This window comes from Notechis scutatus, chromosome 8 (assembly GCF_049901735.1).
Source record: "Notechis scutatus isolate UNSWTSFEM ecotype Mainland chromosome 8, rNotScu1.2, whole genome shotgun sequence".
NCBI classification, from domain to species: domain Eukaryota; kingdom Metazoa; phylum Chordata; class Lepidosauria; order Squamata; family Elapidae; genus Notechis; species Notechis scutatus.
The window spans coordinates 5188748-5216038 of record NC_142016.1 but is presented as its reverse complement, the minus strand read 5'-3'; the positions used below and the strand labels follow the sequence as shown (position 1 = coordinate 5216038).

Sequence of the window (27291 nt, the reverse complement as noted above, 5' to 3'; positions counted from 1 at the left end):
TCAGGGTCCCAGACAGGCTAGTGATAACCACCAATGCCAGCCTCCTGGGTTGGAGTTCTCATATGCAAGGCCAGATAGCTCAGGACATTGGTCCAGGTCAAAGCAGGCCCTTCCCATAAATTGGCTAGAGCTCAGAGCCATTTTTCTAGCTCTCAAGCATTTCAGGCACTCATGACTGGCTCTCATGTTCTAGTCCTTATGGACAACATGGCCGCCATGGCTCATGTCAACCGGCGGGGGGAGACGACGTCCAGAGCCCTCATGGGAGAGGCTCTACGGTTGGGATTATGGGCAGAGCAACACCTGTTGTCGATCTTGGTGGACCACTTCTCCGGGATCAACAACTCCCAGGCCAACTGGCTCAGCAGGAGCCTAGTCGACCAGGCAGAATGGTCTATTCCTCCTTCTCTATTCAGGGACCTTTACCTCAGATTCGGAATGCCGGAGGTAGATCTTCTCCACTCCCAGGTCACCAGATTCTTCATCAGGTTTCCTTGCCAGGGACCGGAGGGGACCAATGCTCTTCGGTGCAGATGGCCCAAAAGTCTCCTCTATGCCTTTCCCCCACTCCCATCATTCCGGCAGTAATTCGGAAGATGTTGGAGGAACGAGCGGAGCTCCTCCTCCTGGCACCCTATTGGCCAAGGACGCCCTGGTTTGTGGACCTGGTCAACCTGTCGGTGGCTTCTCCTTGGAGGATCCCAGCCCATCTAATCTCCCTTCATCAGGGGATTCTGCTCCACCCGGAGCCCCAGTGGCTCAAGCTGACCATGTGGCACTTGAGCGGCAGCGGCTAGAGGTGGCTGATCTTCCTGAAAGGGTCATCATCACTATCCTGGCATCTCGCAAACCTCCCACAAGGCGCATCTATGATGCCACCTGGAAGGCCTTTCCAGATGGTGCCTTAGGGAGGGTCTCTCTCTCCCGCTTTAGCCCAGTTGGCAGAGGTTCTTAGATTCCTTCAGCATGATCTGGAGAAAGGTTTGGCCCCCAACACCTTATGCAGACAGGTTGAGGCCCTCTCCTCGGTTCTTTCATGGCGTTCACTTCCTTCCTTATCCTACCACCCTTCAGTCAGGAGGTTTTCGAAAGGGGCTTCAAACCTGCACCCTCCGGTGGTTCACAGGTATCCTTCCTGGGATCTTCATGTGGTCCTTTATGCCCTTACAAAGCCCCCTTTTGAACCCCTTAGAACATTGTCTCTCCGTTTCCTGACTCTGAAGGTAGTGTTCCCCGTTTCCGTCACTTCAGCCAGGCGGATATCCAAGCTCGCTGCTCTTTCCATCAGACAGGACCTTTGTTCCTTTCTCGATGATAGGGTTGTCCTCAGTCTGGACCGCTCATTTATTCCAAGGGTTAACACCTGTTTCACAGGTCCCAGAACATTATGTTGTCTGGCTTCTGCCCCCTCCCGCACCATGTCTTAAACAGCAGTGGCACTCGCTAGACGTAGGTAGGGCTCTTAGAATATACATTAAGCGCACTTCCTCCTTCAGGAAGTCTGAAGCCATTTTGTTTCCTTTTCCCTTCTCACTTGGGGCACAAGGCCTCTTCTCCTACTATTAGCAGGTGGGTCAGATCTTTCATTGAGCAGGCCTACAAAGCTGTGTCCCTTCCGGTTCCTTGAGGTCTGATGAAGCACTCTACCAGAAACGCGGCCACTTCGGCTGCCTGGGTGACCCAAGCACCCTTGGAGGAGATCTGTCATGCGGCCACGTGGACATCTCCGTCTCCTTTCATCAGATACTACCGTCTGGATGTCTTTGCCTCGGCAACTGCAGCCTTCGGCAGACGGGTGCTTCAACGAGTGGTTCAACAGTCGGTGTGATGAGCGGACGAGGACCCACCCGTGGACATGCAAGCTTTGGTATGTCCCATCCTGGGCTCTCGATGCAGCATGGAGGAAAATGGGCGTTGGTAGAAGTTACCCTGAATGTCCTTTCTATCTATGCTGCGAGAGAGCCCAGCCCCTCCCTTGATTCGTCCGGAGAGGGTAAGTCATATTTCTGTATTCATTTGTGCTTTCAGAGACACCTTTCAGTCTATCAAGTATCTTCGCCAAAGTTGGGGTCTCTTCCGGGGGCTGGCTTTTATATCTTAGTACAGACTCAGGTAAATGACGTCATAGGAAGGAGTCAACCCATCCTGGGCTCTCTCGCAGCATAGATAGAAAGGGCATTCAGGGTAACTTCTACCAACGCCCATTTTAAAGTGCCTTCAATTAACTAAAGAAACTGACCTGTCCTCCCTTATGACCATCTACAAAGTCTTTTCACTGCATCGTGACCTAATTATCTTTAGCAGCTAGAGTTGAGGTGCCTGTCATTATGGCCTTAATACTGGGTGTTTTTTAAAACTACAGAAGCTTTTTCTGTTGTGAGTTTGCTTATTTCTCATGCCTTCTACAGTGTAAAAAATACAGATACTGCATACATTATCTTCGTTTGCTTCATGTATTAATGATTGTCAACTAAATATACATTTGAAAGACCTGATTGCATTTTGTGTATTTATTCTAGCCAATTCTCTAGATATGCTCAACAGAATTCCCTTTTTTTGCAAGCCATGATGCTCTGCATATTAAACAATATTCATCAAAACTTCTTTAACCTGGACACTTAAAAATGTAACTAATTGTAGATATTTTTTAAAATAAGTAATGTATGAGGATAATTGTTTTTCATTGATGTGTATAAGCAACCTAACTGCTATTAATTTCCCCATAGGATGATTTAGAAGTATTTTTTATTTTAAAAAATAACTTGCTGTTTTACACTGCATGAGTCAAAATTCATGCTGTAATTGGTTCTGGACAATTTTGTTCCAAACAGTGGACTTACATTGTCGGTGGGTATGGCGGGAGAGAAAGCCAAAATAAAATCTACCACATACAATGGAACATAAGTCAGTGGGAATCATATCCACTTATGTTAGAATTATTCTTGGCCTTAAGCCATTTCCCATTACGCCACTGCATAAAAAGATTGTAGGCATTCAGACTTTTAAATAAAGCAGTCTTTTATTTCTCTCACTCTTCTAGGCATACTTTGAATGATATAGTTAACACAGTCATTTCTAAAAGTACCTTTAGTATTATTTTTGAAGAGAACATTTAGCAGATTTAAATTTCATTGGTTGAATCTTGTTTTATCTTATTTTAAAAGGAAATAATCTTTTGATCCAGACTGTTTCTGTATAGAAGCAAACTTTCAGTTTTGCTGTTAAATAGAATTCTGAGTTCTGTAAACGTTCTTTTTAAATAATTTGATACTTTCTTCTCCTTTTCCAGGCCATCCATGTGTGGGCCTAGTTCCCAAGAAAACTGCAGTTGTTATTAAAAACTAAGTATACATCAATATCAATACATGAACACTGTGACCCCTACATATAATTCATTTTGATACAAACGTCAATAATAATATAATAGTTGTTGTATTAATCAAATTTATATTATCTTTGTATTAATATACATGATTTTAGAGTAATTATTCAATATCTCAGCGTTCTATTTTAATTCCAATGATATAAGCATACATGGTAATACCATCTTTTAACACCTGATCTTTTTCATCAAATTATTACTTATATTCTGTTATATACATATTATGTCTGCTAATATTCCCCCTATTTCTATTCTATTCTAGCTTCTATAATCAGGTTACCATTGCTAATCCTAGTATTAAATCACATGTTTATATTAAAACATAGTCCTTCATTATTTGGTTGTTCAAAGTCACAATATGCCATTCAAGTACCCATCTTCCTATTATTTAAACATACCCAATACTACCATCTTTCAACCTCCAATTATTTAACTATTGCTTCATATGAAGGTGTATATTCTTATTTCTACCACTATTCAAATTTCTAATCAGGCCATAATTATATTAGAGAAAAAGAAAAAAAATTCTATCCATCATCTCTCGTTTGTTTTAATACTTCAATTCTTATTCATTTTTTGGCTTGCCTCCCATACTCCTGTCTTGGATCTTTGTCTTTATCAACATCTGTATCTTCACCCTTCAGACTAAATATTTCTTCCATCTCTATCCTCCTAAGCTGCCAGGTCTCCAGAGTGATCCACCCAAACCCTACCTCCCTTTCAAAAATATCTTCTAGGTCAGTGGTGGCTAATCTTTTTGGGCTCCTGTGCCAAAAATGTGCACCAGAAGGCAATGTGTGCCCCTCCACATCCCCTGTGCATGCATGCGCAATCACTTGCCCCCTTACCTACACTGCGCCTCCCAGCTGGTTTTTGGCCTCCCAGAGGCTTGAGGAAAGCTTCTGTAGGCTTTGCGGGCCGAAAAAGGGTCCGTTTTGTCACTTCTGGTATTTCCGGAAATACAGGAAGTGATGAAACGAGCCTATTTTTCAACCTACAAAGGTTTTCCTCAAGCCTCTGGGAGGCCGAAAAAGGCCTCAAACAGCCCAAAATTCAGCTGGGAGGCATGCGCATACGCAGTGACGTAAGTTTGTCTGCGGCTCATGTGCCAGCACAAATGGCTCTGTGTGCCACCTGTGACATGCGTGCCATAAGTTCGCTTCCATTTTTAAATTTCTTAAAGTACTTTTTCCTTGGTTTATTTCATCGGTTATTATTGTCTTTATCGTCTTCTCCTTCTCATCTTCTTTGTTTGCTAGTTTGTCTATTCTATCTTTTGTTCCATTCTTTCTGCTTTCTCCTCTCTTTCGTGGATTCGTTAATCTTCATTATCAGCATATTTTCTATTTTGCCATATATGCCTTGCATTAGGTTCTTTATCTGTCTGTGATTCTTTTCCATAGTGCTTTGGAACATCAGCACCATTTCTCTTGAAATCTCACTCATTTCCTCCTGATGGAGCATCTTGTCTTAATTTAATAAGTCCCGCTCTTACTCAAGTCCAAAAACAATATATTCCAGTCCAATGTTACTCCTCAGAAAGTTCAATAATCATAGTTCTTTACATCTCAGGATTATTAATTAGGCAGCTTCCTCAAATCAAACGTCTTCCTTGTTCTTCCTTAAGAGTCTTCCTTATTCTCATAATAGAGTCTCCAGTAATCAATAAAGTAAATAGTTATAGAACAGTAAGTGTTACCACAGTCCTCCTGATGAATGTTATTTATTTCTCTTATCCAAAGTTTTTCTAAACTTGTAGGGTCTGATATATTCTATTTACCAGTAGATGGTGCCCTCAGTGTTTCAAGTCTTATAGATTTGATTAATCCAAATTTAGTTCAATTTATATAGGCAAAGTTGGCTATTCAAGTAGACAGTTCCAGCATTTTATAATTCCTTTTCAAAATAACACCTGCTTAATTTAAAAGTCCAATTTTTTATGTTTTAAAAGGCCTTTAGCTTTTCTCCCCTTAATTCCTTTTTTTCGGGTCTAGGATTTTTCTCTCTATGGTTGTTCGCTGCTTTGAGAAATAGTTCTAAGAGTCTCTTTTCCTGGATTTTCATCTTTCTTTAAAGTTAGGGTCTAAATAAAAAAGGATCTTCTCACCCAGCTCCAATCACTGTTCATCTACACTGCTCCTCCACATTTCTTTGTTGCCTCGGCTGTCCCAGCTTCGTGGCAAACATGATGGCTGCCTCTTCTCGTCGTGGTTGAGAGGGAAGTCCAGCAGGAGAGTTACTGCTCTCCACGATCTGTAGGGCGTCCCCCTTCATCACCACTACAGAGTGGCTTTAGCTCTTTCGGAGCCCTCCAACAGGGAGAACTCTCCCCCCAATAGTTCTTGTTAAAAATATTTATAATTGCTCTCAAAGGAATGAACTTGTTGAATTTAGAATGAATTTCTATTTGATGGGGCTTCTGAATGGAAAAAAAAGTCACACCCAACCCTTACAGAAAAGTTACAAATATCTTCTAAACCTGGATATATTTATATCCTCTTGAGGTTCAGTCACCACAACATATCTCTGCATTGAATCATTCACTTTAAGCTGCACCAAATATTAAGAAATATAGAATGAAGTACCTACTACTATGAGTAGAAATGTGCGATATAAATTGAATACGTAAATAAAAATAAATAAATTATATCAGAAAAAGCTGAAAAGGAAAAAAAAAGCAGGGAAAAGAGAAGAATCATGGGAAGACACAGAGGGTGGTCTCTTATGAGTGAATACTTTTGGGCCAACCAGAGTCAATAATTTTTTATGTTTTATTCTAGATTGTTCAGAAATTAATTTTTGAAAGATAACTTGCTCTCCATTCTATTGATAATAAGATACAGACTGCCACCAAAGCAAAATATTAAGGGTTTTTTAAAAGCTGATTTAGGATCCTCACTTCTATTTCCTCGTGTTTCCCTAACAGGGTTGTGTAGAGCTTTAGATTTAACTCCCAAGAAATTGTCTGGGATATTGAATGCAGCATCTTTGCATTCTCCTTTAAGAAGCCATACCTTTTTCCAGGATTTCATGCCTCCTTGGGCCTCTGTCATTCTGTAGAGGAGCCACACAATATTGGAAACAGATGTCATAATGAGATTTCCAGAGCATTATAAAAAGAAGTTAATTTGCAGTCAGAACAAATGCTTCAAACAGTAATATTTAAAATGCATGATGATGTAACCATACATACACACACACACATGCATAACAAGTCAGTACAGGTGAATGTAGAAGTTAGGCAAACAGATTATCTGAAGGAATTCTGCTGTGCTTAGCTGAGGATAACTTCTTCATATGAAATAAGTTTATCCTTGTCTTAGATCAGGAGTGAGGAACGATGGCCCTTTTATGACCTGTGGACTTCCAACTCCCAGAATTGCTTAGCCAGCCCTGTTGGCTCAGGGCTGGGAGTTGAAGTCTATAAATTATAAAGGGGCCATCATTCCTCACCCCTGATCTAAGACTAATACAAGTATCTGAATTAAATCAGTGGAAGAGAAGATAGGAAGTTCCTTGACAGATTATGGTAAAGACAAATGCTTGGTAGAGAAGGATCTTCAAGACCTGCAAGAAAAAACTACATCAGGAAGTATATCTATAAAACAAAAAATAATTTCTGAGAGAAAAGGTACTCCCTGGATTGATCACTTAGCAGAATAGGGAATAGGAATAGTATCAGACCTTACAAAAATCCTTGACCAACAAAATTACTTTGTTCCAAGGTTTGATGGAATAAAATCTATGTTGTTGAAAGAAATTTGAGGAAGATCCTCTCTAGGTTCTTGCTTTGAAGCTTTATGGAGCATCTTTATTTTACTTTACAATTCATCATATACTATATATCTTTTAAAATATACCATATCCACATTGTCTTACATTTAATATATTACTTGGTTTCTTTTCAGTTACCATAATGTCCACGGATGGGGGTTTTGCAGGAGGAAATAGTGATGCACAGCAGTGTCTTCAATCTTTCTGGCCTCGGGTCATGGATGAGATTCGAAACCTAACAGTGGTAAGATTTTTTTTTTCCATACCATCTTGCAGAGAAATTGTTTATAGACCTCTTACTAGCTATATCCACGAGCATTTAGTGATTTTTCATGTTGTACTTTTGTAGGAGAGAAGGTTCAGACTTTTTGCAATTTTAATGACTGTAAAATTTTAAAAAACCTTAACAATCTCTTCCATGGATTGCTAGTTACTAGAGCAACTAGAGTGGAAAATCACCCTTTTCTGATTTTCCAACAAGAGAAAAATGTTTATCAGCTACCTCTTTCTATATAAAATATATTGTCTAGATACTTCTAAAGAAGGACTAGTAGATATATTTCAATCAAAAGTATTTGAACTACATAAAAATCTTCCTGCCAGGGTGCTGGCATCTTCATCTGCCATTTTTCATTTAGTTCTTCATTGAAACAGTGTCATTAAAATATAGTATTGTCCACATGCTTAGAAATATTAAAAATACTTTGCTCTTACTTTCAAGTCAGAAGAAGTTCCATAGTTGCATGTTGAGCAATGTATTATTTCAGCAGTTGACAAGCATCCATTTCTATGTATGGCTTTCTGTGGTTAAGCATACCCCATTGAATGGTCTGCACTACTGTTGATTATGGAGCCATTTGGTCTTCAAAACCTGTCATTCCATCATTCCATCAACTTCAACAATATATTACTAAAACATTCATGTTTGTAATCTCTAACAATGCATCATAGAATAAAACTTTTTGAGCCAAGTTGCCTCAAATTTATCTTTTTTTATTCCACCTTTACTATTTTTGCAAGTAACTCAAGGTAATGAAACACACACTTTGCCTCTTATTTTACCCACAACAACAATGCTGTGAGATGACTTAAGCTGAGAGAGAGTGGCTGGCCTAAGTCACCTAGCTGGCTAAGGCAGGACTTCTAGCCTCGTGTCTTAACCCTAAACCAGACTGGCTGTCTATATAACAAGGATAATGGGGGCATTGAGATTGAAAAATCCCCCCTGCGCTTGAGAAGGCAACACCAAACATGCTACCTTCTTAGATAGAACTGTTCCCCACAACACACACTTCTTGAAGCTAAGCTCCACCTTCCCTAAGGAATATAAAAATTTTACAGTCTGGCACTTACACTCCTAGAAACCTAAGAGGGAAAATGCTCAGGTCCCCTCACCCCAGCCTGCTGATAATAGCAGACTGATCAGCATAGATTCATGCATGGGCATCACACTGGCACCCCAGCTAACTAGTTGGCCAGGCTCAGAAGTTTGACTGGCATCACACCACTCCCAGCTGGCTAGTTTAGCTGCACTCTGACCTTTTTCAAGAAGATATCGACATTCATAGACAGTCAGATTAACGCCCCCACCCCACCCACCCTTAGCCTAGAAAAAGGAAAAATCAATTCAGAGGGTGTGTAGATAAGGTCCTTTATTTTTATTAGCATAGGAATTGTTGCCAGTCCAAATGTGTCAAGAAAATAGAATCCTAGGATTCAAAATAGCTTCACAAGAGTATAAATTGAAATTATTTGCCGATGATGTTGTACTAACACTTGCTTAACATGAGGTTTTCTAAATAGTATTGATATACAATAATATAATTTGGTGTCAGGCTAATGAATCAAGGAGAAAACTCAGATGTTGATATGGAATTTGACAAAGGATGAAAAGCAATTTATATATTGACTAACAGATTTTAATATAAGAAGATATTTGCTTCCTGATTAATAAACAATTGTTCTTGGATACTTTTTTAAAAAAACTTATCTATTTGGTTTTTTTAAAAAGTATTTATTTAAGAACAATTGTTCACTAAACTGGAAGAAAATAACAGATATTTCCAAATAGAAGACTTTTACCTTGGTTAGGCAGAATTGCAGCATTTAAGATGAATACTTTACCAAGCCTAAATTTTCTATTTCAAATTATTCTAGTTTCTAATGAGAGCAAGGTATTAAACCACTTGCATAAGTAATGAATTATATATGTAGTAATACAAGGGCAAGGATTAAATTCAAGAACTTGCAGGATTCAAAAGAACTAGGCAGCCAAGTGGCTCTGAATTTCAGATTAAGCTATCATGCTGGCTTTCTTAACATGGATTTCAGAATGGATTATATTTCTTTATGGTTGCATCACTTCTGTGGAAGGGGTACTCCTGGAGGGGTTGCATAAATATATTTTAAGTTGATACACACAGAAAAATACCATTTCAACATACTGTATAATACTGAATGTTTAAACTTACTAAAGATCAGCACAAATCGAGATAAAAACTACATCCACATTTTTCCATTCTTGCTTTGTTACCAAATGACTATTTTTTATGAAGAGGATAGTACCAAAACTAAAAGAAAGCAATTTCTTCAGCTTGTAAGATATTATTAACATGAGGAAACTAAGGTCATTCAAGTCTTGGCTATTCATTGTGCTTCCACACTTAATTGATTTCCATGCTGCAAAATAAACAGCACAGCAACAAAGCAGTTATGAAAATAAGGCAGAGTATTAGAAATCAAGCAATGGCAGTTCCAGCAGTCCCCGTTTACTGTTCTTAAGTGAATCACATGAGAAGAACATTATATGATCAGGACTTCTGACTTCTTGCCAATTTCCCCATTGAAATTGATTGTGAGAAGCAGTCAGGGAAGGTCACAAATCATAATCACATGACCACGGAACACTGACAGTTGGAAATATGATCATGTGATCCCAGGAGCACTGTGACTCCCGGAACTTTGAAGACTGGTCATAAACGTCACTCGTTTGGCACCACCATAAGTTTGAATGGTCACTGAATGAGTTGTTAACTGAAGGCTACATGTATAGTCATAAAGATGGAACAATGAGAATTTCAGTGCAAAAAATTTTTTTCACCTCAAATATTAAGCTTAGAATTAGTATAAAATATTTACTTCCAATCAGGATTGCTGAAATAAGCAACTCATTTTCTGTGAAATACTAGAAATGCAATAAGCAAATTGGTTCCTAGTTCCAATTTATTACAAAGCCCAATAATACTGGAAATTAATTCATTATAGAATGCAACACATTTTGAAAAATCTAATCCCATCATCCTGATACATTTTTATTAAACTTTACTAAACCATACGTTTTTTCCATTTTTTTTTAAAAAAAACTGGTATATGTTAATGTGCACACATATTTTATATGTTCTTTATAAAGTTGTAAAGTTGCTGCCCCAACACATATTTAGAGTCCCAGTTTGGAGCAGACTGTCCTGGACAATGTATATAGATTACCCCAGCAACTGGAATAATTAAGTGGAATTCTTATGTCCAGAGGTGGTGTTGTTAGGTATTAAAAGGACAGGATGGGGAAAGACAGCTAACTATATGGCCTTTCCAAAGACTTCTGTTAAAAACTGGATTGGGAATGAGGTAAATCCTTGTAGCTAGCATTTTAGTAGGGATCTTTTATACAGGTAATCCCTAATTTACAGCCAGTCATTTAACAACCATAAGATTATTGTGATGGCTGGAACCATACGTTGGCTCAGAAAGGGTGTTTTACAGTCCATAAATTACTTTCAATCAGCATTAAAAGTCCTCCCACTCGCAATCACATTATTATGATCCGGGTGCTTGGCAACCTATTTGCACTTGCAGCAAGTTGCCAGAGCGTCCTGCTCCAATTCCCCTAATGACCTGTGTGGTTGCTTAACAACCACAACTAGGAGAGCTGGAATTGCAGTCATTGAATGAAGCAGTCATGTGGGTACCTCATGAATGACCGCTCCACTCAACAACTGAGATTCTGGTCCCATTTGTCGTCGTAAATCAAGGACTACTATCTCTATTCCAAGTTGTTTGGGTCATTGTCCTCTGTGCTGCTGACAGATTTGTGTAGGATGGGACTTTTCATAGAGTTCTGCGGTTTCCGTCCCACGGCTTGAATATTGAACTCTTCAGAGGGAAAAAAGACAAGAAAAGCAAGGCTGGCATCTAATTGCAAGGAAGAGAACTAAATAATCTATTAAATCCTCCTCCGCGAAGCATTACTGATTTTGTCAAGCTTTATTTAAGATGCTTGCATGAAGCTAAAAATAAGCAACTGGAACTTTTCAATGTGGGGATTCTTAACAAGACCTTGTAAGAGAATTGCATCTCCATATCATTAACTGTAGTCCAATTTAATTGAAAATCCACTCCCCACCAGTAAAAAGCTGCTTTCATTTAAAAAAAATGAAATATAAAATATCAGAACCAGGCACAAAACTAGCATGCTAACAAAAAAGCTTTGCATTTATTTTCATTTGACACTTGGAGCCCAGCAGAGAACATAAAAAGTAGAATTAATTCCCAGAGGTTTACTACATGGAAGCGTTGAAATTTCAGCTTTGTATGGTCAAGAGTTTTACTCTACAAGCTTCCAGGGAAGGGTAGTTGTTTAAAATTTTGGGCATTCTTATGTATGAAACAGTGTACTACACTTGATTAAGTACAATCTTGAATACTGAGCTGTAACCTTTCTGCTTAGGACTATGGAAAAATGATATTTACCACAAAACAGGAGGGGACTCTTTATCTGTTGTTATCTTGCTTGTAACTAGTTCTGAAATTATGTCTTGAATTGTGTGTGTGTGTGTGTGTGTTTATAATCCTGTCTTCTGCTGTAGCTGTGCCAAGTGATCAGCAAGAGTACAGAAGTTCAGGTTTCCTTTCACTTGCACTGACCTCAGTGTTCATTGTTGTTAATCCATACAAGAGATGTGCACTTAGTTGAATACCTGATCTGAGTGAGACAGGCATTTTTGGCAAGCGCTCTCAGGATGCTGCTGCATTGAGAATATGGAAACACCTTGTATTTCTTAGAATAATCATTTTCTACTTGTCTTGTTTTAGTGTTCTCTTGCAGACTGACTTGTCTTCCCTAGAAATGCCTGCCTGATAGAGATTTATTTTATGGGGCTGAGACCATGTAGCACTTTCCCTGCTTCCTCTCACCTTGCAGTCACCTCATAAAAATGGAAGGAGCATTTTGAAGGTCATAGACATCATCTTTTTTGGGGGGGAGGGGGGGAGGGAGGAGAATCTTATAATTGTTCTTTCAATTCAATATTTTCAGCTCAGACATTTGTCAGACGTGTGGCCTTCCACTCCCAAAATATTCTGCCACCATAGCTGTTATTGAAAAGTTGGTCCACATATCTGGGAAGTTCTCCGTTTGGGAGGGACTATGTTTAACAGAAGAACCCCAGCCCCTGTTCTAAATATCCCAGCAACATGGAACCACCAGATTTGGTTTGATTACTTAGAGGAAATATCTGGCTACACCGGATTAGCAATAACCAGAATTCTCACAAAAGGAGCTTGATGGAATTGCTGACACAAGATGGGGTTATTTGTAGCCCTTTTAATTGCTAAGGTTGGATCAAGGTTGTAAATGGTTTTTTTAAAGTCCACCTCATTCCTTGGATTTTCTATGGCTCTTTAAAGTGCCCAACACTCTACAGTAATGGCCAAAATTGTGGAAACCTTTTGGGAAAAGTGTCTCTTTATGTATTTTATGCTTCCACTACCAAACAGAGAGATCTTGATCTCGTCCCTCCAAATAACACTGTCCCATTGTTCCTCTGTCCAGGTAACATGGGTTTTAGCCCAGTTTAGTCTTTTCAACCTTTGTTTGAGAGATAAAAGTGGCTTTTTTCATGGATTTCTATATTTTAGGCCAAATTCCTGCAGTCCACACCAAACAGTCCTTGCATTCAACTTCACATTGCATTGTGCCATTTCATCTTGTATATACCCAGATGATTTTCTTCTGTCACGTTGGCAGTCCCTTCATTCTTCTATCTTGCTGTTGTGCACCTTTTCAAAATCAAGTGTGATTTTGTGGTGTCTGAGTCTCCTTATACCTCTTCAAAAACTTAGAAATGCCACCTTTGGTTAAGTTTCCACCAATTTTTCTTCTAATTTCTTTATAACTGTAGCGTTGTCCACTTAATAATACTATTTTATATCACTTTCTGGGCAACCAGTCCTCTTTTGCACCATTATTTTTTTTACATTTTACAAGCTCACTAAAAATGAAAGAACACAAAAAACCCAACCAACTTGATAGCAATCACATAACACACTGATAAACTCAGCTTCAATACATGACATTAATAACTGAATCCTACTGTGATCTGATTGGCTCATTGCCAAAACAAGGTGACACCTGATTGGCTCTCTAAACATTCATGCTCATTGGCTACAATCAGATGAAGGAAAGCTACCTGATATCAACCTAAGCAAGTTGTGCTTCCTTTTTCTGATTATTTGGCTATAACTTTTCATAGAATACAGATAATTGAACAAACTTTGTTGCATTCTTGATTAAATTATTTTTCCATTGATATATAATTTTATGGTTCTACTAAAAAAAAAAGTGGTGTTATTAGCCATGCAACTTCAAAAATACACTTTTCCCAAAAGGTTTCCAGAATTTTGGCACTACTGTAATATGACCTTCCCTACCTGTTAATTTTTACTGATGTGCTCCTTATTAAAAACGGAAATGATAAGGACCAAGCTCTTCCTTCTGACGCTCTTCTTGTATATTTTCACCGCTAGAGGCGAAGGCCAAAAATGGCTAAAAATACAAAATGATGGCTTTTAATCCCCTCCTAGAATACACATGCAAAAAGAACAGGAAAAGCTGAACCTAAGCTGAGCTCAAACTGGCAAATATCCTTCTCAGCCTATCCTCACTTTAGTTATTCTGGGAGTGGTTTAAAGAGGGGACTGAATTTTATTGTATTTTGACTCTGGTCTGCTTATGCTACTTAAGTGAAGGTTTCTGCATTTTGAATTGCTGCAGTTGGAAGGAATAGGCTAGCCATATGCCAATTTACCTTGATAAGTATCAGCAAAAAAGCAGTTGCTTTTTCTGTGTGCCCAATATTTACCCACAGACTTTTGAAGTGGTTTTTTCCTTCTAACATTTAGGGGAAAAACGGGCAGAATGTTATTCGTTCAAGCATGATTGACTCTGTGGTATCAGACCTTGGGTTATGCTACATATTTTCATTCTGGGGAAAGAAAAAGATTGAAATTTTAATTGCACAGATCTGTCTGTGAGACATGAAGGTTCCTGAGCTGGTACAGGGGCTTGAAGGTTATGGAGTTTACCTAATTTGGGAAAAGAATGACAAGGAATTGTCAAGAGAAGTTTGTTTAGCTGGATGGTTGCCAACGTATATTTTAATAGATTTCAGTGTAAAACAGACTTTGGGTTGAACATCCATGGAAACCCTTACCAATCTATCTGGTTGTATATTTACCCAAGCATCTCTGGAGAGTTTGATTGTGTTGCAGCAAATCATGCTGTTCTTTGCAGTCCTGAGATCCACTTGCCTAATTTTAACAATGGATCACCAATGAAGAAGAGTAGCGAGAGCAACACACAAGACTTCATCATATCTTGGGAAGGTTTGTGCAATATTCTGCACCATAACTGTTGGATAGCTGTCTCATCCTTTACTGATTATAGGTTTTGGGGACTAATGTCAGGCTTCTCTTATGTTACTCTTCGCAGAAAGACTTCAGAGTTCAGGAGCTCCCATTGGCACGCATTAAGAAGATCATGAAACTAGATGAAGATGTGAAGGTAAAAAAAAAAGTTTAAATGTAAACCCCTAAAATTTGTTCTAAGCATATTGGACTTCCCTGCATACTTCCTTGGAGACTTGTCTATTTTCAAATTAGAAACTAAACATAGACTGGCTTGGGAGTTGAATAGAAACTTAAGATGCAGTACAGGCTGCTGCGCTGATACTGCCGTGAGAGTGGGCAGTGGCAGCTGGGTGGGGGAGGGAGATAGGTAGGGTACCAAGTGAGGATTGTACTTCAGTTTGAAGAGAGTGAGTTTCCATTTTAAAGTCGTTCATGTTTCGCTTTTCCAGTTTGATTTTCCACTTGTTTTCTGGAAAGGAAGAAGTTGGCTTTCTCCCTGTATTCTCGTTCTCTCTTCTCTCTCTCTGCATATATGTATCAAAGGGAAAGCCCCGTGTTTGCAATATAGCAATAGCATTTAGACTTATATAGTACTTTACAGCCTTCTCTAAGCGGTTCATAGGGTCAGCCTATTGCCCCCAACAATCTGGGTCCTCATTTTACCTACCTTGGAAGGATGGAAGGGTGAGTCAACCTTGAGCCTGGTGAAACTCGAACTGCTGGCAGCCTGCAATACTTGCGTTCTAACTACTGTGCCACCACGGCTCATATAGCTGAAACACAATGTGGTATGCTAGGTGGATATGCTATTGTTACTTGCTATTAAAGTAGAATGATGGACATTGTTTAAATCATAACTTTTTGGCGCATCTGAGGAATTGCTGGATTGAGCAGAAGCACCACTAGTCATTACAAGCGCCACTACTGGTGAGATCCCCTAAGAAGTCTACAATAAAGGCATTCTTTGATTGTTGCTGTTCCCAGCAACTGACATTCCATGGTAAACAAGTTTCTAAGTTTCTAGACTGCCTTTGATATTCATTTCTGAATATAAGTAAACTTCTTTAAAACAACCTAGTGTCCATTACACCTTATAAAAGCCCTGCTTATCTTGATCTTACTCTTTAACCTGCAACAGAAAACTTAGTCCAGTTTCCCTTCCTTCTCTCACTCTCTCACCCTTTCTCTTCTCTTCCTCCCCCCCCCCTCCCGTTCTTAGTATCAGGATTAGGTTCCTTCAGGCTGATTGTAGTTCTCACAGGATGGGAATAGGGTCACTGAAACTGACACCCTTGCAAAGGTGAAAATCTTCATTGATTTGGATCAGGGCACTTTTGAAATTGTTCCAGTTGATTAAAAACAGATTCACCTGACAGGCGCATTTGATAATGATATATATTTTTTATCTTGGTCTCTGTGCCTCTCTTAACTTTCTTTGCAGATGACCTATGGTTCATTGGAACAATTTCTCCTCTTTTATGTAGACATTGAATCTGGTTGCATGGACCATTGTTCAGACTTGAAGTAAAAACTGCAGCTTCTCTTCCTCAACAGGCTAATGCTGGAAAACCAAGTGATGTTTGCCCTATTCCTTTTGAGAATTGGCCAGGCTTTGTATATAGACATGGCTGTCTGGGAAGTAAGCTGTGTGTGAAATATTGTCCCATTTCTAAGGAATTACAGATTGAGCCAAGGTTGATTTCAAAGGCTGCACATGTTTGATGTCTACTCTTCAGTGCAAAACTAGAATTCTTCAAAGAAGTTCCTGAAAACAGGTTTCTTAAAATACCAGATGAGATCATTTTCACTTCCATCTTAAAACCTAAGGGATCAACGTTTAGTCCATTATTTCATTAAAAATATTTTGTTTAAAAGGTTCTGTGACCACTTAAAAATAATGGACAGCAGACTTTTTTAAAACAAGAATACATAAAAACTCTTAGATGCTTAGTTTAACCTTTGAAGGAACTTTACTCACTAGAGAAAATGCTTCTTCTGAAAAGCATCTGAAAACAAGGTTCACCGTGCTTTATATTGCAGAATGATGGTATTACTTCATAAATATATTTTACTGATTAAAATTCCAGGATCAAGGTGCTTTTATATGACAGCATTATTTATTATTTGGGATTGTAGCCTGAGAAGAACAAGAAGTTCACTGAGGCCAGCAGTGCAGTCAAAATTAAGAGAGACATTTCCTGTGTGAGGACTAACCAGGAAGAAGCTGGTTAGTCTTTGCCAAAGGCTTGGACCATGCCATGCTTGTTCTTATTTGGAAATTGTAGATAATATTTGTAGCTTGGGTTGTAGATTTAGGCAGAGATTTGTGCTCTGAGCTTGCTGCTTGGCTCCTGGATGTTTCGTTATCAAAGTTGGTAAGTCACAAGACCAACTGACCACCCAGGACCTATATAAACAAAGAAGACACTTCGGCCAAAACCCCACTGAAGATGTTACTTAGTTTGGTAATGAAACATCCAGAAGCCAAGAACAAACCTTTCTTTCTTTCTTTCTTTCTTTCTTTCTTTCTTTCTTTCTTTCTTTCTTTCTTTCTTTCTTTCTTTCTTTCTTTCTTTCTTTCTTTCTTTCTTTCTTTCTTTCTTTCTTTCTTTCTTTCTTTCTTTCCTTCCTTCCTTCCTTCCTTCCTTCCTTCCTTCCTTCCTTCCTTCCTTCCTTCCTTCCTTCCTTCCTTCCTTCCTTCCTTCCTTCCTTCCTTTCCTTCCTTCCTTCCTTCCTTCCTTCCTTCCTTCCTTTCTTTCTTTCTTTCTTTCTTTCTTTCTTTCTTTCTTTCTTTCCTTCTTTCCTTCTTTCTTTCTTTCTCTGCTGTATGCTTGTTCTTAAACGGAAAGACATGCACATTTGTCTTCTCTGTCACTTTCTTGGGCTTGAGGCAAGGCCCCAGAGATGAAGCTCTTTCATATTTGTATCCCTTTGAGGTTCAAAATCTTGAATTCTCTGGCTGGAAAATGGCATGTTTCAATCCTAACATATCTGGAAGGCAACCTTTGACAGGGTGGCAAAACCTAGGGAATTTCAGGTAAAATTTTCAATTAATCCAAAACAGTCAACAGGTAACCTTGAACTAGCCTCTAATTCCGTCTATCTGACCTTTTGGGGTTGCTGTGAGGACCAAAGGAATAATTTCCATATGCATCATTTTGATCTTCTTGGAAGATAAAGTTTATTTATACTTTATTTTCCAAGATACGTAAGTAATAGCTCTCACTCATCCCAAAGAAAGCTTTTTGGGTGTGTGTGTGTGTTTGTGTGTGTGGGGTAACACAGGGTCCTGTAATTGTGTTCTTTTGATACAGTCAGTAGATTAAATGCACCCTCCTTTCTGTAGATGATAAGCGCAGAAGCCCCTGTTCTGTTTGCCAAGGCTGCTCAGATATTCATCACGGAGTTGACACTGCGAGCTTGGATACACACAGAAGACAACAAACGCAGGACTTTGCAGGTAAGAGGCTGCTTATCATCCTGACATTATGCTGTCTCCTTTACTTTTTTTGCCTGTTCCTGCTTTAGGGGTGGGAGCCTAGATTGAAGCAAGAATAGATTGTATTAAGATCTTTACTAATGATAGCATCTCCCTTGCAAAGCCAGTCGACAGTAAAAAGCATCTAACAAGAGCTTAACTCCTCTTTCAGTTTCTATTTCTAGGTCTCTGCAGACACAAGTCCAGCATCCCATGGGGGGGAAGGGGGAGGATGGAGCAATGGGACACCAGCGATGTCTCTTTTGAGCATTGGCTTCAGTATTCATTGAGTGTTCATTCAATATTCAATATTCATTCAATATTCAATATTTATATTCATGTAGGAAACAAACACTGAGTTGCTCTAGAAGAGGCATAGGTGACATTTTTGTACCAGAAGGCGGATTCCACCCCTTCTTCTCGTTCTTTCTCTCCTCCCCTCTCCCTCCCCCCACTCTTTTTAGCACATCTCAGAAAGTTGCAACAGATGTGGCAGTGATGCTTCTGAAGGGGGAATGGGGGGTTGTGTGTGTGTGTGTGTTTTATCAAATGCTTCCTGTGACTTATTTGCAGATAGCTTTATTGGAGATTGCAAAAGTTGAATATCTTTTTATTTATTAATTAATTTTTATGCCATCCATCTCTCCTGTAATGTGACTACTGAAATGATTGCACAATGCAGGTGTAAAACTTGTTTCAGCTTGTTTTAATTTTTGTAATTTTAGTCCATGTTTATAATCACTGAGAATTAGTTTTATCTTGGTGTAAGTTGCTCACAGTCGCCTGAACTGCGAGATGGTCGGCAAATAAATTTGATCAATAAACAAATACTGAAAAAAAAAGCACTGGCCATTTGCTCTGGGACAAGATGCTCCCAAGGCATAAAAAGAAAAAGAAGACCCATATGCCTACCCCATGATGGATCCTGGATGGCCTGTTGTTGTTACTGCTGCTCTAGAAATGTCTAACTGATAGCTGAGCACTGAAACCAACTGGTTACTATTTACTCCTCTGCCCCAAAAACTTCTAGCGGTTTGCAAGTCAGCAAACAATTACAAGAGGAGAGGAAAAAGCCCACATTCCAATATGTCACCATTTCAAGAGTCTTGGTGGACTATTTTACCTCAGCAAGTCTTGCAAGCCAGCAAATTGACAATCCTCCTTTTTTGTCCTTTCAATCAGCATGTTCAAATTTTCTTCTCTTGAGCTAGATTGTGAAACACATTACAGGATGGGTGGTGTTCAGTGCAGGGTTTTTCAACCTTGGCAAGTTTAAGCTGTGTGAATTTCAACTCCCAGAATTCCCCAACATGCTGGTTGGGAAATTCTGGGAGTTGAAGTTCACATGTCTTAAAAGTTGCCCCGTTTAAAGAATACTGGTCTGTTTCATGCCACAAACTTAGGATGACCTTGCTTTCCCCTACCTTTGAAGTGGATAAGACTATGTTGTATCATGACAATGGGCATCAGCAGCAGGCATTTCAAATGTCCCTTATTCCCATCTTTTGCCTTTCCCAAGAGGTGTTTGCAACAGTTAAGTGTTGGTATTTTGGAATAAAACAAGGGTGGGCTATCTTAGCCTCCCCTTTTGTGGCACAATAGCCTTGTTTGCTGAAGACTGACAGCATGGTTTATAATACTTGAAATGAGAACTGCACAGAAATTGCATTAACAGGCTTGAAGAATTAATTACAGTTGAAAACAAAGAATTCCAATGCTTTAAGTAGTCCATGCCGTCTTGCAAAATATTAGCTTGCCACCCTAACATTGCCTATTCCTTGTATAAAGGGAAAAATGAAAACAGAGATTCTTAAGCTCCGTGTTTCATACAGGGGAAAATGAAGCATTCAGAACATTAATTAAAAGCAGATGAGAAATAACATTAATGGCCATTTTTCTTAGTGGATACTTTACAGCATTCATTCATTTTGGAATTATTAGTGGTGTTATTGCTAAGCCATTAGAAATGTTTAACTGCTTAATAAATGTCATGCAGACTGTAAAAGATAACACTGCTGTAGCCTCACAATCTAACAGCCACAACATAGAGGCAGCAGGAAGAAACGGTAGTATTGGGGCGGAAATGCCTTCTCTTGCCATTGCGTAGAGTCATCTTGTTTAAGTTTGAAATAGTTGTTGTTTCTGACTAGAAAGGGTAAAGCCAACTCTCTGCAAACTGTAATTATTTCCTGCTCTGGCTAGTGGATGAAGGCAGGTTGTCCCAAAGGTGCTTTTTCAGGAGTCAACTGGACTTTCTGGAAATTACCTCTTGAAAAAGCACCTTTGGCACAACAAATGAATAAGTGGCATACATATTATAATAAATGAATATGCAGCTTCCTGAAATTCCCAGCCATTGCAACCATTGTTTAAAAGTTGCTCTTTTTTAATAAAAAAATCAATATTTACATAAATATTTATAATATTTACATACAATGCCCAGCCAGTCACTTGACCACCAAGCCACAGTCAGCAAGCCACACCCACCCAGTCACATGACCACCAAGCCACACCGACAAATTAGGCCACACCCACAGAACCGGTTGTTAAGAAATTTGAATCCCACCCCTGCTTACAACCATAATGGACCCTGCCCGTTACAATTGTAAGTTATGTTGGTCATAAAGAGGATGAAAACTGCAAGTAAATGTCAGTTTTCAGCAAAAACATTGTAAAAAGCAGTTGTGGAATGATGGGACCCTGCAAACAGCTGTAAATGCGAGTCAAGTGCCCCAAATGCAGTCACATGATTATTTGGGAGCAGCCTTCACAACTTCAGTACTCTGCTTTAAATACCTCTGGGGAGGTCTGTCGTGACTTCGGTGGTTAAGCAACTGGTTGCAAGTTGAGGACTACTGCATGAATGCAACTGAAAATGTTTCATATCTTTGCAAAAGTAACTTTGCATAATGCAAAGCATTACATAAAAAACATCAGAGAGCTGGGAAGTTTGAAAATAGTCTTCCTGTCAAATATTTTAGTATATCTTCAGGTTGTTAAGATTTGATGTCATCTTCGTCACCTTTTGTTCTCTCTACCTTTCTTGTTAAGCTGATTAAGGCCAGTGTCAACAGCGTTCGTTCAGCTAGAGTTACAGAAACCAGATGTTACTTGCGCTTCCTTTTTTGTTACAGAGAAATGATATTGCTATGGCCATCACAAAGTTTGATCAGTTCGACTTTCTCATTGACATCGTTCCAAGGGATGAACTGAAACCTCCAAAGCGGCAGGTGAGGGTGAAAGAGAATCTGTGCATGTGTGTTCTCTTTATATGTCTGCACCTGGACCTGATCAGCCCAGAAGGAACGTGCTTTGTTTGCCCTTCATGATGATGTAACATGCCCAAATCAAATTAACTGTAACTTTGTGATGTTATCGTGGTCAGTGGAAATTAATGAGAGAGAGAAAAAAGCTTTTCTTCTTGATTAAGACTTTAGCAAACAGATCAGCACAGACCAAAATGTAATTTTATCCATGAAAAAGAATGTATGGACTGTTCTATGCGGTCGGAAAGTTCTTTCTCCTCTCAAGATGTGTAAATATTTTGTGTAAACCAAGCTAAAATCCTATTTGATAGTACTCAGGTTCCACCTGATTTCTGTACCATGGTTTCTGGGACATTAAGTGGATTTATATCTTATTCCCCAGACAAGAAGCCCCCTGGAGCAAATCATAGATCCAATAAATACAAGAAAACGTGTGTCTTAGATTTGCAATCTAAAAAGACAGCATACAGTACAAGAGATAAAAGACGCAAACACCAATAGAAGGTCCTTGCAAGAAAACTAACATTGGTGACCATAGAACAAGGTGCTCTGGCCAACTGAAATGGAAGCGGTTCAAGCAGGGGAAGAACTGCAAATTTTGGGTACATCAGCTCTGCACAGGGGCGTAAACCTGTTTCTTCTTCAGTTATCCTTCTTCTGAGAGCCACTGAACCTGGCTCCTCTGAAGGTATGAAGGCGGCCTTGTGTTCCCTCTCTGTAGTCTGACTAGACTAGATTAGGGTTCAGCTGCAGCAAACGAGTGAAGTTGGCTTCTGGGTAAATGTGGAGTTCCTTGTAACATTGTTGTATATGTATGTCTTAATTCCCCATGGGGGTTTGTAGAGTCTAGAGCAGGGGTGTCCAACCTTGGCAACTTTAAGACTTGTGGACTTCAACTCCAGAATTCCTCAGCCAGCTTTGCTGGCTGAGGAATTCTGGGAGTTGAAGTCCACAAGTCTTAAAGTTGCCAAGGTTGGACACCCCTGCTCTAGAGGGTACTTTTAGCCATTCTCTTGGCTAAAAGTCACCTATGGAGCTGCCCAATGTGTTACCAGCATTACTTAGTCAGGCTTGTACAATGCCCGGATTTATATGCAGGATTCAGTTGGACTTGTTGAATACAGTTTGAACTTTAGCTGGCTTGAATGCCTGCCAAACTTTACATTCGGTCTTGGGAATGGAACAGCTTATTCCTCCAGCTTTGGCAGTCCTCCCCTTTTCAGATGTGTGTACATAGCAAGCATAGTTATGTTTAGTCTGCCAGTTGTATTTAATATAGTTACTTCTCCAGAGTCTTTTCATTTTTTATTTATTTTTGCTCTCATCTCAATGTAACGGGGTGTTGCTGCTGCTTTTGACTCAGATGATTGAATGTTTTAGGAATTGTGTAAAGCAGCTTGAGGATAAATTTGAAATGCAGTGTATGCCATCCCCGCCCTGGCCTCACAACTGGCTCCTTGCTTGCCTACCCAGCTGGTTCCTGTTACATAAGCAATAACCTGTGCATGATGTCACAGGTTTCTGCTTTGTGCATAGAAACAGGACACATTTTCCAATTAGCCATTTGGAATTTTGCCTGGTCAAAAAACCTTGTCCAGTGGACTGGACAAATGATAGCCAGAGAGTTAACTTAGTCTGTGCCTGCTTGAACTGAGAATTATGTGGATGGGGAGCCACCATCTTCCTTAGAACTCCTAGTCTTTCAGCGCATTTGACATGGAATCAGCCAACACGTGCAAATACCATGATTTTCTTGCACCAAGGAATCCATCATCCTGGGAGAGTCCCATTGTGAATCTATCCAGGCAGTTGTTGCCCCTGTAAACATCCTTGACTGGAAGCTGTGCAGGCTCAAAGAGGCTTTCAGTCGGATGTTTACAGCGGCAGGCTGCCACAATCCTGCTGAATCAGAATGGGTTCAAATTGAAAAGTTGCCCTTGGCTGACACCTGGCTAGAGAAGGCTCCAAACTTGGAATCTAGTCAGTCACTACTTTTTGTTAAACCAGCCTTAGAACACAGAAGAATATTGGATGCAAAATGTTCTTCGAACTATAATGGTCATAGCATTTACTGCTTACACTACCTCCAGAGACCTCAAGGTAACGTATGTGATCCCTTTCCTTTGCCTCTTAGTAAAACATGCCTTCTTATGGCAGTGGTGATATGCTTGGAAGACCTCCAGAGAGGACTTTGGCTGATAACAAGGACGTCTGACTCACAAGAACAACAAATAAAACACACTTCTTCCTCCTATATTAGGTCACTGAAGTACAAAAATGCCTGGGAAAATTGGGGAACTAGGAGTAGGGTTGTGGTTGTGGGAGGATTGGGGAGAGGAACCTGTGAGCTTTTAACTGTTGTACTGAAAACAAATTCTTGAACTGCTAAATGTACTCAGAAAATACCCAGTTCTGGAATCCTAATCATACATCTGGATCTTCAGTCCCTGCTTTATATTCTGGGTCTTGATGTTCATACAGAAAACCGAGCAGATCTTTTAGGCCTGAAGTTTGCCCCTGTCCTTTATCTAAGACATTCCATGGAGAAGCCTCCTGTTGGGGAAGTTGACTTTCCAGATTGCGGAGAGAACAGCTTAGTGCCACTGAAATACAGTCCCATGTCTGTACATCAGCTTCCACTTGTGACATTCAGTGACTACAGAGAAGCCTTGTCCAAATGTTATTTCTGCTGGTATAGCAAGTATAAGTCTGGAATTTTTGTAGGGAGGATGTAAAAAGAACACTGATCCTAGTATAGTGTTTGCTCTCCGTGGCTTTAAATCTCCCCTCCACTTAGAACAAGGCAGACCTTTCCAGCTGGAGGATCAGGGAAGGGGTATATGGCTTTGCAGAAATATCTACATAACAAATACATTTGCAGTGTCCCTCAAGAGGCCTCACTTTGGAAGTGGGGAACTTGCAGTCTTCCAGATGTTATTCAGCTGCTGTTCTCAGGCTCTCCAGCTTGGATGGCAGGGGAAGGGGGTAATGGAAGGTTCCCACCCTTGCTATATGGTGTTTTTTATTTTATACTGTTCCTTCCATAAAAATAAAATCGGGAGTCACACTGATGTTCCAAAGCGCCCTGTAATGAAACTGCATTTCTGAACATTGATAACAGTGTACAGTATACAGGTAGTCCTCAACTTACAACAGTTCACTAAGTGATGCCACTGAAAACAGATACTTACGACCATTTCTTCACACTTATGACCATTGCAGCATCCCCCATGGTCACATGATCAAAATTCAAAGGCTTGGCAACTGATTCAGGTTTTTGGGATCACGTGACCCCCTTCTGCAACCTTCTGATAAGCAAAGTCAGTGGGGAAATCAGATTCACTTCACCTCCGTGTTACTAATTTAACTGCAGTGATTCACTTAACAAAAGTGGCAGGAGAAATCGTAAAATGGGCCAAGACTCACTTAACAAATTTCTCACTTAACAACAGAAATGTTGGAGTCAATTGTCATATGTTGAGGACTACCTGTACTTCAAAAACATAGCAAATCTCCTTATGCCACAGCAGAATAACAGTGTTGTGCAGGTAAATTAGATTAAGGCTTCTGTCTCCTCGAGAAGCTCAGTGGCACTGAGTAGTTTGCTAGTCATGCAGGATCCTAAAGGATCCAGGTGTGCCACAAAGGGGGGCGGGAGAGAAACATCCTTCAACACTGCACTGTATGAACGTTCCCAGCAGCAGGGTGGATAGCAGTGCTCTGACGTCTGTTCCACTTTCTCTCCTTGGTAAATGCCAAGACAGGCTTGCTTTGGTTTCAGAGAAGTCTTGACGACAAATATAGAACAAGCAAGCCGCTGTTTTATATCTGTCCTCCTCCTGTTGTCCCTTGAGGTCACATGTGGGAATGGCTGCAGTTTCAAGGGTTACCGGACTCCAGATTTCATGAGCAGAACTCAAGTAATTCTCTGTGGCTTTGAATAGATGGCATTCTTGGCTCATTAAAAAAAACATATCATTATTGATATAACAAATATAAGTCCTTACGGAGCAGTATTAAATAAGGCATCTATGCTGAGTTAACAAAGGGAGAACAATGCAGAAATATAAAATAAAAAAGAGTGACATCTGTTAACTTTAGGTCTGCATACAGACTGACTTGAGGTCTTGAGTAAGAAGAAAAGAAAGACATGTCCTTATTACCAAATCTTCCAGGAAGCTTTAGGTGTCAGTGTTCCTTTTTCTTTGTGGATTTTTCTATAATTTACGAAACTACTGCAGGCCACTTTAAATTGGCCCATAGCAACATTTTTAAGTTAATGTTTTATGTTTTGTGACTATTTTGTGTTTGTGAGATAATCTTTTGTAGCTATTTGGGAAATCCAGAAATCACAATTATAGCTAGCTAAAGAGAGTAATGAAGAGTTTTGCATCTCTCTGATTGGTTAGATTAATGAAACAGATTTAATGAAGCCAACTTTGGATGCTTGTGGATGTCTTGCTTTTTTTTCTTTTTTCTTTTGCACTGAGTTCTACAAATACATTGGCCCATTGTGGCACTGCCTTATCATGTTTTATCATGTTCCTGAATTGTACATTGCAGAGCTCTGGACGAAAATCATACTGCAATCAAGTAGATGTGTTTGGATTCCCATTTTGGCAGCCCTGGACTGCTGTTGCTGCTGCTTGTTTTTAGCCTGTCATTTCCTTAATAGGCACTCCCGTTAGTCAAGTTTTAGTTTGGAAACAAAATAGAGCTGCTTAAAATTAAAATAAGGAGCTTCCACATACTGGTTGACTCCTTATTGTGCAAAAACGTATAAAGTATCCACATTGGAATCTTGGGGAAGAAAAGTTAAAAACAGTTCATCGTAGATCTGTGAGTTTTCAAGAAGTTGAGACCAATCTTGCAGTATTGCAGGAGGAGAGATGAAATATATAAAGAGCACTTGGATTGCTTGATGTATTGAAGGGAGCAGTCACGATTGATATAGTTTGTGGGGGGGAAAACTTCCTATAGTTTGGAAATTTTTTTAAAAAATAACCCTCTTCCAGCCATTATGTAAAGGATCTTCCTTCAGCTTGGTGTCCTCCAGGTGGTGTTGAGCTACACTTTCCACATTGTGCTAGATGCAGTGATTTGTCAACCACAACCATCCATAGTTGCTTGCAGTGACCTTTAAAACCTTGAGCTTTCTAGCATAGGTTTTCCAGCTGGATCTTTCTCATCACAGTTACCTCTTTCATGGTGAACAGAGCCCTAACCTCATGTCTAAGGGTGCCCTGAAAAATGCAGGAAGCCAATTATGTCAGCTTCCCTCTTTTCCAGCTCACTGACCAAATTTGTCTAGTGCTCATGTCTTGTGGCAACATGAATCTGGTTTTAGATAAAAGGGAAGAGGAGCGACTCTCGTCAGCTTCCATTCTGTCTGCACAATTCCAACTCTTCTAAAGTCAGCAAGGGATTTTATTTCCCAGAAAGATTTTTCTCCCACCCTGTAGGTCCAGGGTCAGCTGCTTTGACGCAGGCCAGTGACTTTGCACAAGAGATCCTTATGTGTTATTGATGGAATTCATTCTTGGCAGCAGCATCTCCTGGCCGTGCCCACTGACATCGTTGCTGGCAAGTGGGCCAGACAACAACAGTTGTGTAGTGCTTTTGAAGCTCTGATTCATTCAAACTTAGTAGTCGTTCCAAGTGCCAAATGATTTTAAAATAGTTAAAAATTGTACTTGAGTTTAGGGACA

General features: G+C 39.7%; 1 protein-coding gene across 3 annotated transcripts in view; it reads left to right on the top strand.

The window, feature by feature from the left end:
* NFYC (nuclear transcription factor Y subunit gamma) overlaps window positions 1-27291 on the top strand; it is a 64834-nt gene that overhangs the window by 29785 nt on the left and 7758 nt on the right. For all 3 annotated transcript variants that reach the window (XM_026673681.2, XM_087970523.1, XM_087970522.1), the window contains exons 2-5: window positions 7291-7400; window positions 14922-14993; window positions 18186-18299; window positions 21452-21547. In XM_026673681.2, coding sequence (XP_026529466.1) covers window positions 7299-7400; window positions 14922-14993; window positions 18186-18299; window positions 21452-21547 — 384 coding nt within the window. In that variant the 5' untranslated portion in view covers window positions 7291-7298. The remainder of the gene's footprint in view (window positions 1-7290; window positions 7401-14921; window positions 14994-18185; window positions 18300-21451; window positions 21548-27291) is intronic.